Here is a 14803-nt window from a genome sequence, read left to right on the forward strand (position 1 = left end):
TGTGCTGCCCCTATAACTTGTATTTACATTTTCCATTGTCATTATTTCAGAACTTTTACATTCTTATTTGTTTGGTCCCATGAAACCTGTTTCTAGGACATCTTTCGTCCTATCCACCCTTCCCATCCTTTCTGCAACTTAAAAAACAAAATTTTGTCCTTTCCCAGTTCCATTGAGTTCCTTATTTATTTTCTGCATCTGCAGTTTTTAACATCCATTTGATACACTGTCTGCAATGAAATACAACGTATGACCACTCCAAAAATGTATCACTTCCTTCATTTTACACACAAATGTCAATCTCAAGTCTTGCGGGGGGGGGGGGGGGGGGGGAAGAAACATTAACCTAGTTGCAACAGCACTACCAAATGAATCCTGATGGAGACAGCTCTATAACTGGATTTGCATGGAGGACCAGCTGCATATTGAGCACATCAGTAATCCTTTCACATGTCGAAACATTGCAGTGGCAACTTCAGTATAAAATTGATACACCCAACAAATGATCAAATGAAATGAACAGGAAAAGGACTCCATAATAAAGACCTGCTTAGGTTAATTGTTCAACATCATCCCAAAAATACATTTTCAATAGCCCAAGTTATAACTTCAAATGTGATTACACTCAGCAATCCACAAAAGACAACCGGAGTCCATTGATTAAAATATTTTATCAAAGCTTGATATAACAATGTATTAATACACTGCATTTAGAGATGTTTTAACACCACCGTAACAGTAAATACTGGTACTGGCCATTTCCAGATTGCTAAATAAATTTGTAAATCTCCAAAGTACCAAAGAATTCTGAGAAACACCGTTTAATGATAGAAATTAATACTGCACTCTCTGAGGTACTTTTACAGATACATTGCAACCATACTTCCTTTTGAACACCCTAATTTTCTTTGGCCATTATTACTTATGGTTTAAAATAAAACTAAAGCATTTTTATTTGAAATAGACAGATATGTGTAAATTAAAACATGCAAAGCTTTACCATTCCAATACAGAAGGGATTAAAAAAAGCTGTTAAGTACAAAAGGTCTACCGAAGGACCTTGGGAGCCGAAGGCTTCCTGATCGAATCAGGTTTTGATCTAGAGCTCGGGTTGCCAATGGTTTGAACTGAAGTCTGTGAGGCTGCAGAGGTGCAGGAGTGTTGGAGGTAAATCCGCACATCTCCGAAGGGACTCACTTTTGTTTCTCTTTCTTCTATTGATAGCAGCACTGGGAAATACTCATAGGAACTCCTTGCCTGCCTTATGACAGACAAAAAGTTGAAGTACATATGCGGACAATACAACAATATGGGGAGTTGTGGATAGTGAAGAGGATTTTCATGGACTGCAGAAGGATTTGGATGGCTTAGAAGAGTGGGGTGAAAGGTGGCAGATGGAGTTTAATGTAGATAAGTGTGAGGTGCTTCATTTTGGGAAGAATAACCAAAATAGGACGTATGGAGTGAAGGGGAGGGCATTGAGGAATGCAGAGCAACAGAGAGATTAACAGTTCAGCGTTCCTTGAAGGTAGATTCCCATGTAGATAGGGTGGTGAAATAGGCTTTTGGTATGCTGGCCTTTATAAATCATAGCATAGAATACAAGGGGCTGGGAGGTGATGTTGAGACTGTTTAAGTCATTGGTGAGGCCAAGTATGGATTATTGTGTGCAGTTCTGGTCTCCAAATTATAGGAAGGATATAAATAAGGTAGAGAGGGTTCAAAGAAGGTTTACAAAAATGTTGCCTGTATGGCAGTATCTTGAATATGGAGAAAGATTGAGTAGACTGGGACTTTATTCGTTGGAGCGTAGAAGGTTGAGAGGGTATTTGATAGAGGTATTTAAAATTATGAATGGAATAGATATAGATGTGAATAGGCTCTTTCCCCTGAGAGTAGGGTAGATTGGAACAAGGGGTCATAAGGGGTAGGGGGCAAAACTTTAATATAAGAGGATGCTTCTTCACTCAGAGCATGGTGGCTGAGTGGAATGATCTACTGGAAGAAGTAGTTGCGGCAGGGTCAATTCTGTCATTTAAGAGGAGGCTGGATGTGAGGGGATTGGTGGGTTATGGGCATAGGAGTGGGTAGGTGGAACTAGTGGAGTTTCATGTAAATCGGTGCAGACTAGAAGGGCCAATATGGCCTGTTTCCGTACTGTAAATTGTTATATGGTTATATAACAAGGACTGCCTAAAGAAATCTCTTGGTGCCTGCCACATTGACCACCGCCAGTGGGCTGATATCGCCTCAAACCGTGCATCTTGGCGCCTCACAGTTTGGCGGGCAGCAACCTCCTTTGAAGAAGACCGCAGAGCCCACCTCACTGACAAAAGGCAAAGGAGGAAAAACCCAACACCCAACCCCAACCAACCAATTTTCCCCTGCAGCCGCTGCAACCGTGTCTGCCTGTCCCGCATCGGACTTGTCAGCCACAAACGAGCCTGCAGCTGACGTGGACTTTTACCCCCTCCATAAATCTTCGTCCGCGAAGCCAAGCCAAAGATATATCATGTGTATCACATTTTAATGTATTATTAGATGACAATAAAAGGAACCTTTAAATCTTTGATATAATTTGTAATCAATTCATTTGATTACATACTCTTGACAAAAAAACCCCCGAGGCATTACTCATCCATGGTTTGACTAACTGGAAAAATGATCCAGGCATCAGTGTGTGGAGCAGCATTGTTCACAAATTTGGACTTGGGCAGTCAGCTTCACAATGTGCAAACATCCCCAAATTAAAGGCTGCAGTTAATACAGAGGAAGAATGCGACAAAATACTGGAGGAGAATATTCAACATACAAAAGTTTGTTGAACTTCTATTTTGTAAGTGTCAGGTGGCATATTTTGATTAGAAAAACAAGAAAGTCACTGTCTAAATGGAGGTGGAAGAGCAGAGGAACCTGGGACGACAGATCCACAACTCACCCGAATTAACAACATAAAAATCACTCGGTTTGTTTCTACAGTTAGAAATAAGCAGAAAAACATTGTTAAACATGTAAAGAACTTGAATTGCAGCACACTTGCAATACTGTAAACTATCCAGGTCATTAAAAGCGCACTGGAGAAAGTTACACACACACACACACACATATAGACACACACACACACAAACACAATATATATATATATAACAGAACAGGATCAATGAGACATCCAACATGAAAAAAAGCAACATTAGATGCCTTCTTCTAGAAGAACAGAGATTGAGGGATGACATACAGTGCTCCCCATAATGTTTGGGCCAGACACTTTTTTCCTTTATTTGCCCCTGTGCTCCAGGTTTTAAATTTTTAATCTAACAATTCACTTGATTAAAGTGCACTTTCCAGATTTTATTCAAGATTATTTGTATACACTTTGGTTTGACCATATGTAAAAGTAATGTTTTATATATATGTTTATTAAAGTAGTCATGTTTAATACGTTGTTGCATATCCCTTACATGCAATGACTACTTGAAGTCTGATTCATAGACATAGATGATCCTGATGCTATGCCAGGCCTTGACTGCAGCCATCTTCAGCTCCTACTTGTTTTGGGGACTTGTCTCCTAAAGTTTTCTCTTCAGCATATGAAGAGATGTCCAATTGGATTTAGACTGGTTGACAGACTTGGCCATTCAAGAATTTTCCAGTTTTTAGCTATGTCGCTTTAGAGTTGATGAAATATTTACATAGTGATCAAAACAGAAAATTGTCAAGGAAATGGCAATAAAAATAAATACAATGCAAAATATTAAACCAACTAGGGCTGTATTTTTGAGATTGTTATTGTAATGCTACTAATTGTACATTTTGAAAGTACAATAAAAACTAAAATTAGGTCATTATAAACAAGATGAACATAGTTTTACATTATGTGGTGGATGTAGTCATCTGAGAACTGGGTAAAGGTTAAAGTTCTCTTATTTTTAAATTATTCAACATGACTTAACTTCAAAATAATCCCCATTACTGTTAAGAATTAGTGGTCTTACACAGATCATGACTGATAATTTACCAAAATGTGCAACCACAAGAGCAATGTTGGCTTCAAAATCTGGATCATTATTGTCCAGATCGATTTGAAATGACGAAATATTTTTTCTTCCCTCCCCCCCCCCCCCCCTCAAATGGAAAGGATTCCAGTTTCACATCAGCATGCTCAATTAAATCTCCATTCACAGAGTTGGATCAGGGAATTGCCCTCCAGTTCCAGAAGACCAAAGTTGGGAACTAAGCATGGTATTTTGCTACCTTAGCATGCAGATTGCATCACTTTCCTAGCCAGGCAAATGTGACCATCCTGAATGGCATTTCAGACATGTTGTCATTTAGGTCAGATGTTCTTTTTAAAACCAGTATGGATTTGCAACTCTTAGCTACCAGGTTCCAGCATCTGCAGCTTTTCTGATTCTCTAACAAGCAGTTGTATGTGATGACGTTTATATACTCTGGCAATAAATCTTAATCAGTGTTCACCTTCTCTGAACTTGCTTTCCAATAGTACAATAAATCATAGCAATCAGGGCAATCCTCATTTGGAACACAACACAAAATGACATTTGCATTGTGACACTGCTCCATCCTGAATTGACTTTTTGGAAACTAGATTCCCCCCCCCCCCCCCCCAAAAAAAATCGTATTCTAGCCTGACACGTTGTCTGAAATATTCTTGAAGCCCTGTTACATTTGTCAGAAAGATAAGATTTTAAAAAAATTTATTCTTTTAAATTTCTCCTTAGAAACATTATAGCAAGTTGAAGGGGATTTCAAGATCAATGCTTATCGACTGAATAACAGATTTGCATCAATAGCATTCTACAGAATAATCTCGACCAAGTATTTAATTAAATTTGACAAAACTGTAGGGAAATGCAACTTTAACCTTGCATCAAACAAAATTCAAATAACTGTGACTACAACTGTGGTATACATCTTTTACAATCAAGTCAACTGACAAATGGGCATATACAGATTCAGATATACAACATATTTTCAATTAACTCAGGAGGAGAAAAACTTATATAAATTTACCTTCCAAAAGATTCTGAAGGATTTATTAACGCAGGGGCTAAGTTTAAGCGATGTGTATCTTCACTCAAAAGTACCAAATCCTCAATTTCACTTCCTTTGTATTTTCTTTTACACATCTTCACTGTAACCCTCAGTTTCAAAAATAATTTAACTGCCTCCTTTGCAGCCATTTCTTTGGCACTCACTTTGCATTTACCATACCCTGTAGCCAAATACACAGACTTGCATCTTAATTCACAAACAATTCCTTCACGGGCACAATTTTGTGGTAAATGTAGTTCAGAAATGTCTTTCAAGGGAACACAGACACTCTCAAGCATTCCCTTCGTTGACTGGATGCAGTTACTCAAAATGGTTAAGTGATCAAGTTCATTGCTGAAACCACCAGCAGGAACTAGCTTCCAAGCTATAGCCTTGTAGAGTTTATTGTAATAGGCTTGTTTCTCCTTTATAGCTTGAGGAGTTATAATGACGACTGTTATTGGGGGCTTGGAACTTTGTGAAACAGAAGGCTGCACTGCTTTCTGGGAACTTGTTACGGAGACAGGTTGATCAGTAATGTCTGGCTGAATAGCTGGCTTAACTTCTGCAGAATTAGACGAGGAACTCTTGGTCTGTACTGGAGGTTCAGAACGAGGTGGCCCTGTTTGCTGATGAGTAACTGGAGCCTGCATGGGTGTAGCAAGTTTCTTCACCTCACTCTCCTTTGCAACCTGCTGAACCTCCTTATCGACCTGCTGAACCTCCTTATCGACCTGTTGAACCTCCTTATCGACCTGCTGAACCTCCTTATCGACCTGCTGAACCTCCTTATCGACCTGCTGAACCTCCTTATCGACCTGTTGAACCTCCTTATCGACCTGCTGAACCTCCTTATCGACCTGATGAACCTCCTTATCGAGTTGCTGAACCTTCTTGTCATTTGTGCTGGTGGGCGGTACAGAAGAGACAGGTGCCTCCACCTTGGTTTCAGGCAAAGGAGATGGTGGCTCAGTATCAGGAAAACCATCCAGACCTGGTATTTTGTTGGGATCAACATTTTTGCTGCCATTTCCAGTCGATTCAGTCAATGATGGAAATTCAATGCATTTATCTTCTTTGACTGGTTTTTTCTTTGCACAAGGTTCTTCTTCAATCTTTTCTGCAAAGACAAATATAGTCAAGTGGGATCGATCATGTACTTCAAATCCAAGCACTTTTGTTTGAACTTTGTTACAAATTATTAGTGTCTCAAACATTAAAAAAATATTAACAAGAAATCCATAAACAGAACTCCACATTTGACCAGCATGGATACAATTCAATCCAACAAAAAATAAACTGCTACATAAATAAAACATTCTAATTGTCAGGTCCACTGATTTACCACAAGTGAATAAGCCAATGAGAGAAAACATTTAGTGTAGAGATCAAATTCAAGACAAGTTCATTGTCATCCGATTGCAAGTACAACCCGACAAAACAGCATTCTCCGGTCCTCATGCAAACATAGACACATAACCAGACATAACACACATCGAGACAAACGATACATATGTAGGACAAGTATTTCATCTATACAAACAAATAAATAATGCTTCATGAATGAGTGTCTCAAATGGTTAGTGTGAGTAGTTCCTTTGGTCGTTCAACATTCTTACTACCCAAGGGAAGAATTCTTCAGGTTGCACTCAATTAAGATCACCAATTTATGGAGAATAAGGAAGAAGTCTGTTTTTACCACAAGAAGATTTCCTGCACCTCAAGAGGAAATTCTGACAATGAAAGTAGTAAGAGGTATTTCACTTGACCTTAAGCACGTATTTTCTTTAATTGAAAAACTTTTCTGTCACGTCATTTAATATACTGCATGTATAATAAATGGCAATAATAAATAGCCTCTTAATGAGGCACAAAAGTTCCCTTTACTTTAAGAAATTTCTGAAATAAGGAAAGGCAAAACTAATAGCTCACAAGTCGTTCGTAATCAGAAGAAAGTCTCCTGTCCTTCCCTGTTTAATTGATAGAAATAAAAAATGATAACTTCAAAAATCTATAAACTGATGTTTCTAAATTACTGGAAATTTTCTAGAATAGCTAATTTAACAAAAGCTTTTTTAATTTTAGTTAATTTTGTTCAATTCCAATGTAAGCAATTTCTTGAAGGTTCAGATACAGCTAAAATCAGTTTATACATTCTAAAACAGTGGTTCTCAACCTTTCTCTTTCTATTCACACACCACTTTAAGTATTTTCTCTGGTGCTTTGTGATTAGTAAGGGATTGCTTGAGGTGGTATGTGGGTGGAAAGAAAAAGTTTGAAAACCACTGTTTTAATCGTACCTAATTGATTCTATAATGCACGTTTTCACAACTCCAAAGGAAATGGGCCAATGACAATTTTTCTCAAGCAAAATATTTCAGTGACAACTGGGTCTAGAGCAGTGATTCTCAACCTTCCCTTCCCATACCACCGTAAGCAATCCCTTACGAATCACAGAGCACCGATTTCATAGGAATTACTTAAAGTGATATGTGAGTGGAAAGAAAAAGATTGAGAACCACTGTTCTATAACATTGATTAATCAATAGAAGGCAGAGTTGGGATAAATGGGTGTTTCTCTGATTTGTAATGAGTGGTGGGCGAATACTGCAGCAGTCCATGCTAGGGCTTCAACTGTTCAAATGATCTGCAAGAGGAAACCTAGTCTAGAATATCCAGGTTTGCTGATAACACTAAATTGAGTGGAATGGGAAACTGAGCAGAGGATGCAAAGAGACTGCAGCCAGATTATAAAGTATCTGGCAAACTACAATGTTGGTAAGTAGGAGATCATTCACTGGAAGGAGAAAATGTCGATTGGATTATTAAATGTTAAAAATTGCAACATGCTGTTGTACAGAGGGAGTTGGGAGGGCTTGTACAACATTCACTTCAGCTAGCAGCTCGTTCCACACTTCCACCACACTCTGTGAGAAGTTGTTTTCCCTCATGTTCTCCCTAAACTTTTCCCCTTTAACCATTCACCCATGTCTTCTGGTTTGTATCTCACCTTCTTCTTTCTTTGGCTTGGCTTCGCGGACGAAGATTTATGCAGGGGTAAATATCCACGTCAGCTGCAAGCCTATTTACATTTACTCTGTCTATACCCCTCGTAATTTTAAACACATCAATCAAATCTCCCTTCATTCTTCTATACTTAAGGGAATAAATCCCTAACATGTTTAATCTGTCCATGTAACTCAGTTCCTGAAGACCAGGCAACATCCTAGTAAATCTTTTCTACACTCTCAATCTTATTGATATCTTTTCTGTAGTTAGGTGACCAAAATTGCAGATTTCATATGATTTCATAATAAAAGATCTTCCCCCTCCTCCCCCAATCTTTCTAACTCAGGCTATTCAATTTCTCATAAGTTAACACCCTGAGTAGGAAATGCTCATCCTAGAGAGTAAATCTGTGAAAACCTCTGCCCAATGAAACAGTAAAGGTCTCCTCATGAAATGTACAAGGCACAGATAGACATATTTTTGAATAATAGGGAAATTATGGGGAAAAGGCAAGAAAGTGTACCACATCAGCCAAAATGTTATTGAATAGGAGAGCAGGCTCAACAGCCCAAATGGCTAACTCCTGCTCCTCTTTCTTATTGTTTAATGCTTCATTAAGTTCTTGTGAAGTTTGCTATTTTTGAGGATAAAATTCTTCATTGGTGTGTCACGAATTGAAGGTGAGGTAATCGGACTATGTAGTGAGATTGGACAAGATATCTGGTTGTCCTAGAATTTAACATCAATAGGCAAATTCAAGATTTCCCCTTTGTGTCTTTTCAACCTTTCAAAGTGAAATTAACTTGGCAGGTTTCAACTTTGATTTGGTAGATCCAGATCTATAAAGCTGAAACGCTCACATGCCAGCTATAAAGACACATGTTATGAAAAATGATATCATACAAAAAGATTAAATATTCTTCAGACCAAGTTCACAAAAATAAAAGTATTGCTCAGTAGCAGTTCTCAACATACTCAACTTGATAATACTTGATGATCACAAAGGATGTTAAAATATAAATTTCCTTTCCTGCCACTAACATCCCATCACTGTCTCAGATGTGCAGCTACACTAATCCCATTTTTCCTCTCACCTTACCATCAACTATACCCTTCATTTAGGCAGGAATAGGAATAGGGAAAGAGCCAAATGTGGGCAACTGGGATAAGCTGAGGTGGGCAATTTGGCAGATGCAGACAATTTCGTCAAAATGGCTACACAATCTTAACTCTCTGCTCAAACTCATCTGCTACACATCTACATTTAGAGTAATCATTTAACCCATCAATCTTCAGCATGAAGAAAGCAAAGCACTCATATAAACCCATGTGATCACAGGAAGAATGTGCAAACTCCACATAGACAGCAAACAAGAGCAGGATTGAACCCAGCTGTCTAATGTGCCACCAAAACCAAAAATGAAAATCCCTGGTATCCAGAATTTAAGCAACCGGCAAAAAAAAAAGAGGAAAAAAATTTAAAAAAATTAAAATAAATAAGAATAACATAATAGGCAGAAAAAAATAAACAAGTGTATAATTGTAAAAGGAAATGCTCTCTGAAGTAACACATAACCTTTGGTGAAGATAGGAGCAAATATTCATCTAGTGGAGTGCCCTCATAGCAGCTGTTTGAATAAACTTGTGTGAAACAGCAATAGTGTCACTTGCCCACATTGGAGAGATGATTGATGCCGCCCGCCATTGGGGTGATTCTCTTTAAGTGTCTCTTTAACCGGGGGGCGTGGCAAGATGGCGTAAGGATCAGACGTGCCTTACAGTCCTCTCCTGACTCTATCTTATTGTTTTGTCTAGAAATGCCCGTTAAAATTCTTTAAAAGTTTAGATAACTTCAGTGCTGTTAATTTAACTTATGATGGTACAATTGGTGGAAAAGAGCAAAAAAAAAATGACAACAGATTATCAAAAAACTACATTTTCCAAAAGTTCAAGTTTTGGAGCCTACCTACAGGAAAGACATCGATACTCACCCTGAAATGGATCCCAGGAGAAAGGTACAGCTTTCGGATGTAGAGTTCAATATTACATCAGTAGAGCCCTCTAAAGAGGGCGCCAAACAGCCTTTAGAACAAAGAGTTACTCAGGTTCGCACATGTGCAGTAGCATCTGACGGCAATGTTATGAATGAATCATTTGTAGTAACATCAGTTGAAGTACCGGCTGGGGAAAGGCATTTGTCAACTGTAGGGGTGGCACTGCAAACTGCACCTTTTGAGATAAAAGAACCTATACAACTTGATGTACTGGGAGAAATTAACACATTATGGACTGGGGAAAATCCCGGCCAGCATCCTCCAGTCATTGCTGGAGAGGCTGTGGCTGGGGTTTCCACACGCAGCTATACTACAAGGAAGGCAACCAGAATGAAGGAAGCAACAGAAGACCCTTTGGTTATGCAGAAGAAGCAGGAATCTGTTGAGCCAGAATCTCTTCCAATTGAAAAGATTCTTGTGAATCTTGAATCTAAATTATCTTATACAATGCAGGGATTATCTAAGATTATGACTGAATTTGGTACTAGGTTCAATACTCTGATGGAAATAAATTCTCAACAGATGGCCGAGTTTGGAGCTTTTAAGCTTGAAGTGAGAGATAAATTTAATTCGTGTGAAGAAGATATAGACGAAATACGAGATCAAGTTTCAGATGTGACCAAAATGGTCGAAGATTTACAAACTCAAAATAAAAATTTGGTGAAAAAGATTGATTATTTGGAAAACCAATCCAGACGGAACAATATAAAGATTATTGGTTTGCCGGAAGGAATGGAGGGACCAGACCCAAGAAAATTTTTTACTGAATGGATTCCGCAGGTGCTGGGTCAAGAACATTTCCCGGAAGGTATAATACTGGAACGTGCTCACAGAGCCTTGCGTAGAAGACCTATTTCAGATCAAAGTCCAAGACCTGTTTTGGTTCGTTGCTTGAACTATTACGACAGAGAAATAATTTTACGAGTGGCTATTAGAAATGCACAACAGAGAAAATCACCCTTGATGATTCAAAATAATTGAGTTTTCTTCTATGCGGATTTGAGTCAAGAAGTTATGTTCCAACGACGGGAATTCAACTCTGCTAAAGAGTTGTTGTGGAAGAAAGGTTATAAGGCAACCTTTAGATATCCAGCTGTTTTGAAGGTTTTTCAAGATGGTTACCAACCAAAGTTCTTTGATTCTCCAAAGGAAGCTATAGCATTTGCTCAAGAGCTGCCAATTACTCAGTTTCAACAGAGACGTAGTCCGCCGCGATCTCTAAGGAGACAAGAGATGGAAGAAAAAAGCCGTGCTCCAAGAAGGAATGGTTGTAATGATGACTCGGCAGTTGGAGTTGATTAAAAGAAGAGTTGTTCTTTTTTTTTCTAATTTTTTAAAAAAAAAGGAATATTAAATAATGATGATGTTAGTTTAAGATGAAGTGAGAGTTGGGGGAGAGAACTGGATGGGCACTATTTCCTGAAAGTCATCTGCTATCTGTGAGTTATCTCACACCCATTTTTATTTGGGAGTTACCGCATTGTGCGGTTTAGACGGGAGGGGGTATTTTTAACCTCCTACCCATTTTTTTTTCCCTTTTTTGGTATTATTAGATTAAAGAGTGAAGGGTTTTTTTTTGTGTTTATTAAAAAAAAGCATAAGAAAGTATTTGATTGTTTAAAAAACTAAAAATTGATGTGGTTTTTTTGTAAAGTTTATTCAGTAGATAAGGAATATTTGAAATTTAAATGTGAATGGGATGGATAAGTTTTTTAAATATTTTTTCTTTAACTTTAAGGTGAAAGGAGTGGTAATTCTGGTGTATATTATTTTGCTATTTTAGTTATAGAACGAAGGGAATAATGGTGAAAGTTATAAATTGAATTGTACAATTCTTAATGAGGCTTGAATTTTGTTTGTGGTTTATGCTCCATTTGTTGAAGATATAGATTTCGTTGTAGATGTGTTTTTATTATTTGGATATCTGAATTTTAACGTAATAATTGGGGATATTTAAATGTGGTATTGGAGCTTTTATTGGATAATTATTCAAGAGCAAAAGGGAAAAATGGTGGAAGAGTACTAAAATTGAATTATACAATGTTTAATGAGGTTTGAATTTTGTTTTAAGATGGTAGTTTATGTGACTAATATGATGATAGATGTGAAGTTAGTTGATATTTGGTGAAGGTTTATCTCTATAGAGAAAGTTTTTTTTCATCTTTTTTTTCTCATGCTACAATTTTTTTAAAGAATTGATTATTGTTTAAGAATTTTTAATAGACAATGTTACTAACTTTACTAATTTTTTATATTAAGTTTGAGTTAAATATATGTTTCATCTTAACTCTGTTTGTTAAATATATGCATTTAAGTTTGATTTAAATATGTTTTTTAAGTCTGATATCTTAGTATTAGCTACTTTTCTTTTTGTTAGTATTTTAATCGGTTATGTTTTTGTTTTTTTTGTAAGTGGGTTTTTTTTCTCACATATATTATTAACTTTATTAATTCTTCACTCTTTATTTTGGGTGGGGAAAGAGGGGGTTGGACTAATTTGAGTTGGGTTATTAATGTGTAATAATTATTGGGGAGGGTATAGTTTATTTAGATTACTGATACTGTATTGTAATTTTATTATTTTGTTCTTAATTTTTTTAAATGTAATTCTATATGTTATTCATGTTATAAAATCTTAAATAAAGTTAAAAAAAAAGTGTCTCTTTAACCCTGCTTAGTAAGAGTTGCTCCAGTCACAGGCTTGATCTGTAAACTTGGGGAGGGAGGGAGGAGTTAATTATCTATAATGCTACTGTTCATCTTTTGGGCAGCTCTAAGAAGGGGGAGGAACCTGCAGATGCAGTGACTGTTAAATGTTTTCAAAGAATGTGAATGAAAATAAAGTAAAATGCTTTAAAGTTTATATATTCATGCAAGTGATGTTTGTTCAGTTCAAGTACAGTATAGTATTTTTGCATTTTGTCCTTTAAACTGTTTATTCTTAATGCAGGTGTATTAGTTAGGTATTATAAGAGTAAGTTTCAAGCAACTGGAAAATACTTATCCGGCATCTACCAATCTTCAATAGGTGCTGGATACTAGGGGGTTTTACTATATTTGTTCAAAACAGTCTATTCTCTGAAGTTAAAACAAAACACAAAGAACTTGAACTCTGCAGAAAACTCTGTATAGAATTGATCATTGTAAATTGTATTCAATGCGGATACTGTTAACATTAACCTTGATGATGTTGATAACTGTTTTAGTTTGGAAAATCATAAATAAAATATTTTTTAAAAATTAGAAAAAAACACCTCATCCCACTAACACTTAACATTTTGTTAAGCAGACTGGTTTAAATACCAAGAATTTATCATGGAACTCCTCAGTTTACCTTCCACTGAATTACATCAATAGTGTGAATAGATGAAAGAGTCAATAGATGGCAAAATAGGACAATTAAAAAAAAGCTGACATTCTAATTTACATGATACCTTGCTGAACCTCACACTTGTAGGGCTCAGACTGATGTTTTATTTTCCATGGATGCTGCATGTCCTGAGTCTCTCCAGCAATTTTGTGCACTGAAATAGACCCTAGCATCTGCAGAGTTCTTGTTTACTTCCTGTTGAGCCTCAGCTCTTCTTGACTAATCATAGTTTAATTACGGTTAGGGAAACATGACAACCATTTTGTAGATTGTTAAATCTCATTATTCACAGCAAAAGAAATGAACAGAATATCTGTTTCAGGGTCCTATAGCATGGAAAAAACCCCACAGGCTCATCTCAATCATGAGGAACAGGCTTCTCCCCCTGCTTTAGTCCCACTTGCTTGCATAAGGCCTCTACCCCTCCATTCCCAACTCATCTATGTAATGACACTGGACAACAATTTTTTCCCCCCAAAAGGTAAGCTTGCTGAAACAAAATTAGGGGATTATGAAAAACAACTGCAAGCTGAACACAGAAATAATTTCAGATTTGCTCTATTACATAGGTTGTCAGAGAAACATTAAACAAATTTTTATAGAATTTAGCATTAAGCGTGTACTTGCCACAAATGTAACAGATGAGAAAGATGGCAGCACAGGTATACAGAGTAGTGAAGAGAGTATTTGAGATGTTTGCCTTCATTGGACTGGGCACTGAATACAAGTGTTGGGATTTAATTTAGAGATACAGCATGGTAACAGGCTCTTCCAGCACATAAGCCTGTGTCACCCAAATGCATGCTTGAGCATTTGTTGCAACATTGATGAGACATTCCTGCTGTATTGAATCTTCCTGAAGAGAATAACTGCTATTAAGTACACTCACTATGCTCTTGCATGAAGAACATGTGCATCAACATGCATTTGATCTATATCAATGTAATACACAGCATCTGTATGTGAGCTGTTTTTATAGCGTGTCTGCATCTATCCTGACGAAGCATGTCCAGGCCTAAGACAACATTTGTATAGTACCTGCACTGAGTGCATGCCCAAGCATGCTTGGACTGACCAAAACAGCTTGCTTGGTGGGCAATATACTATGAGACTTAAAATATGACAGAAAATCATTCAATAGATTACATATATTTTTAAAAAAACATTAAGTAATAGGAAAGTTTCATGGTTATTTTTGTGGTCAGCAGCACAAAATCCATAAAATACACCCAAAAGTGTTCAGGAAGCAAGATCTTCATTGTCTGGTGCCTCCACCATTTTGTCTGGCAGCTTGTTCCATTACCCTGAGACAAGAATA

General features: G+C 37.1%; 1 protein-coding gene across 1 annotated transcript in view; it reads right to left on the reverse strand.

Annotated features, from left to right (window-relative positions):
* Window positions 1-652: 652 nt before the first annotated feature.
* cdkn2aip (CDKN2A interacting protein) overlaps window positions 653-14803 on the reverse strand; it is a 35011-nt gene continuing 20860 nt past the window's right edge. The window contains exon 3 of the mRNA XM_069940519.1: window positions 653-6172. Coding sequence (XP_069796620.1) covers window positions 5028-6172 — 1145 coding nt within the window. The 3' untranslated portion in view covers window positions 653-5027. The remainder of the gene's footprint in view (window positions 6173-14803) is intronic.

This window comes from Narcine bancroftii, chromosome 1 (assembly GCF_036971445.1).
Source record: "Narcine bancroftii isolate sNarBan1 chromosome 1, sNarBan1.hap1, whole genome shotgun sequence".
In the NCBI taxonomy this organism is placed as follows: domain Eukaryota; kingdom Metazoa; phylum Chordata; class Chondrichthyes; order Torpediniformes; family Narcinidae; genus Narcine; species Narcine bancroftii.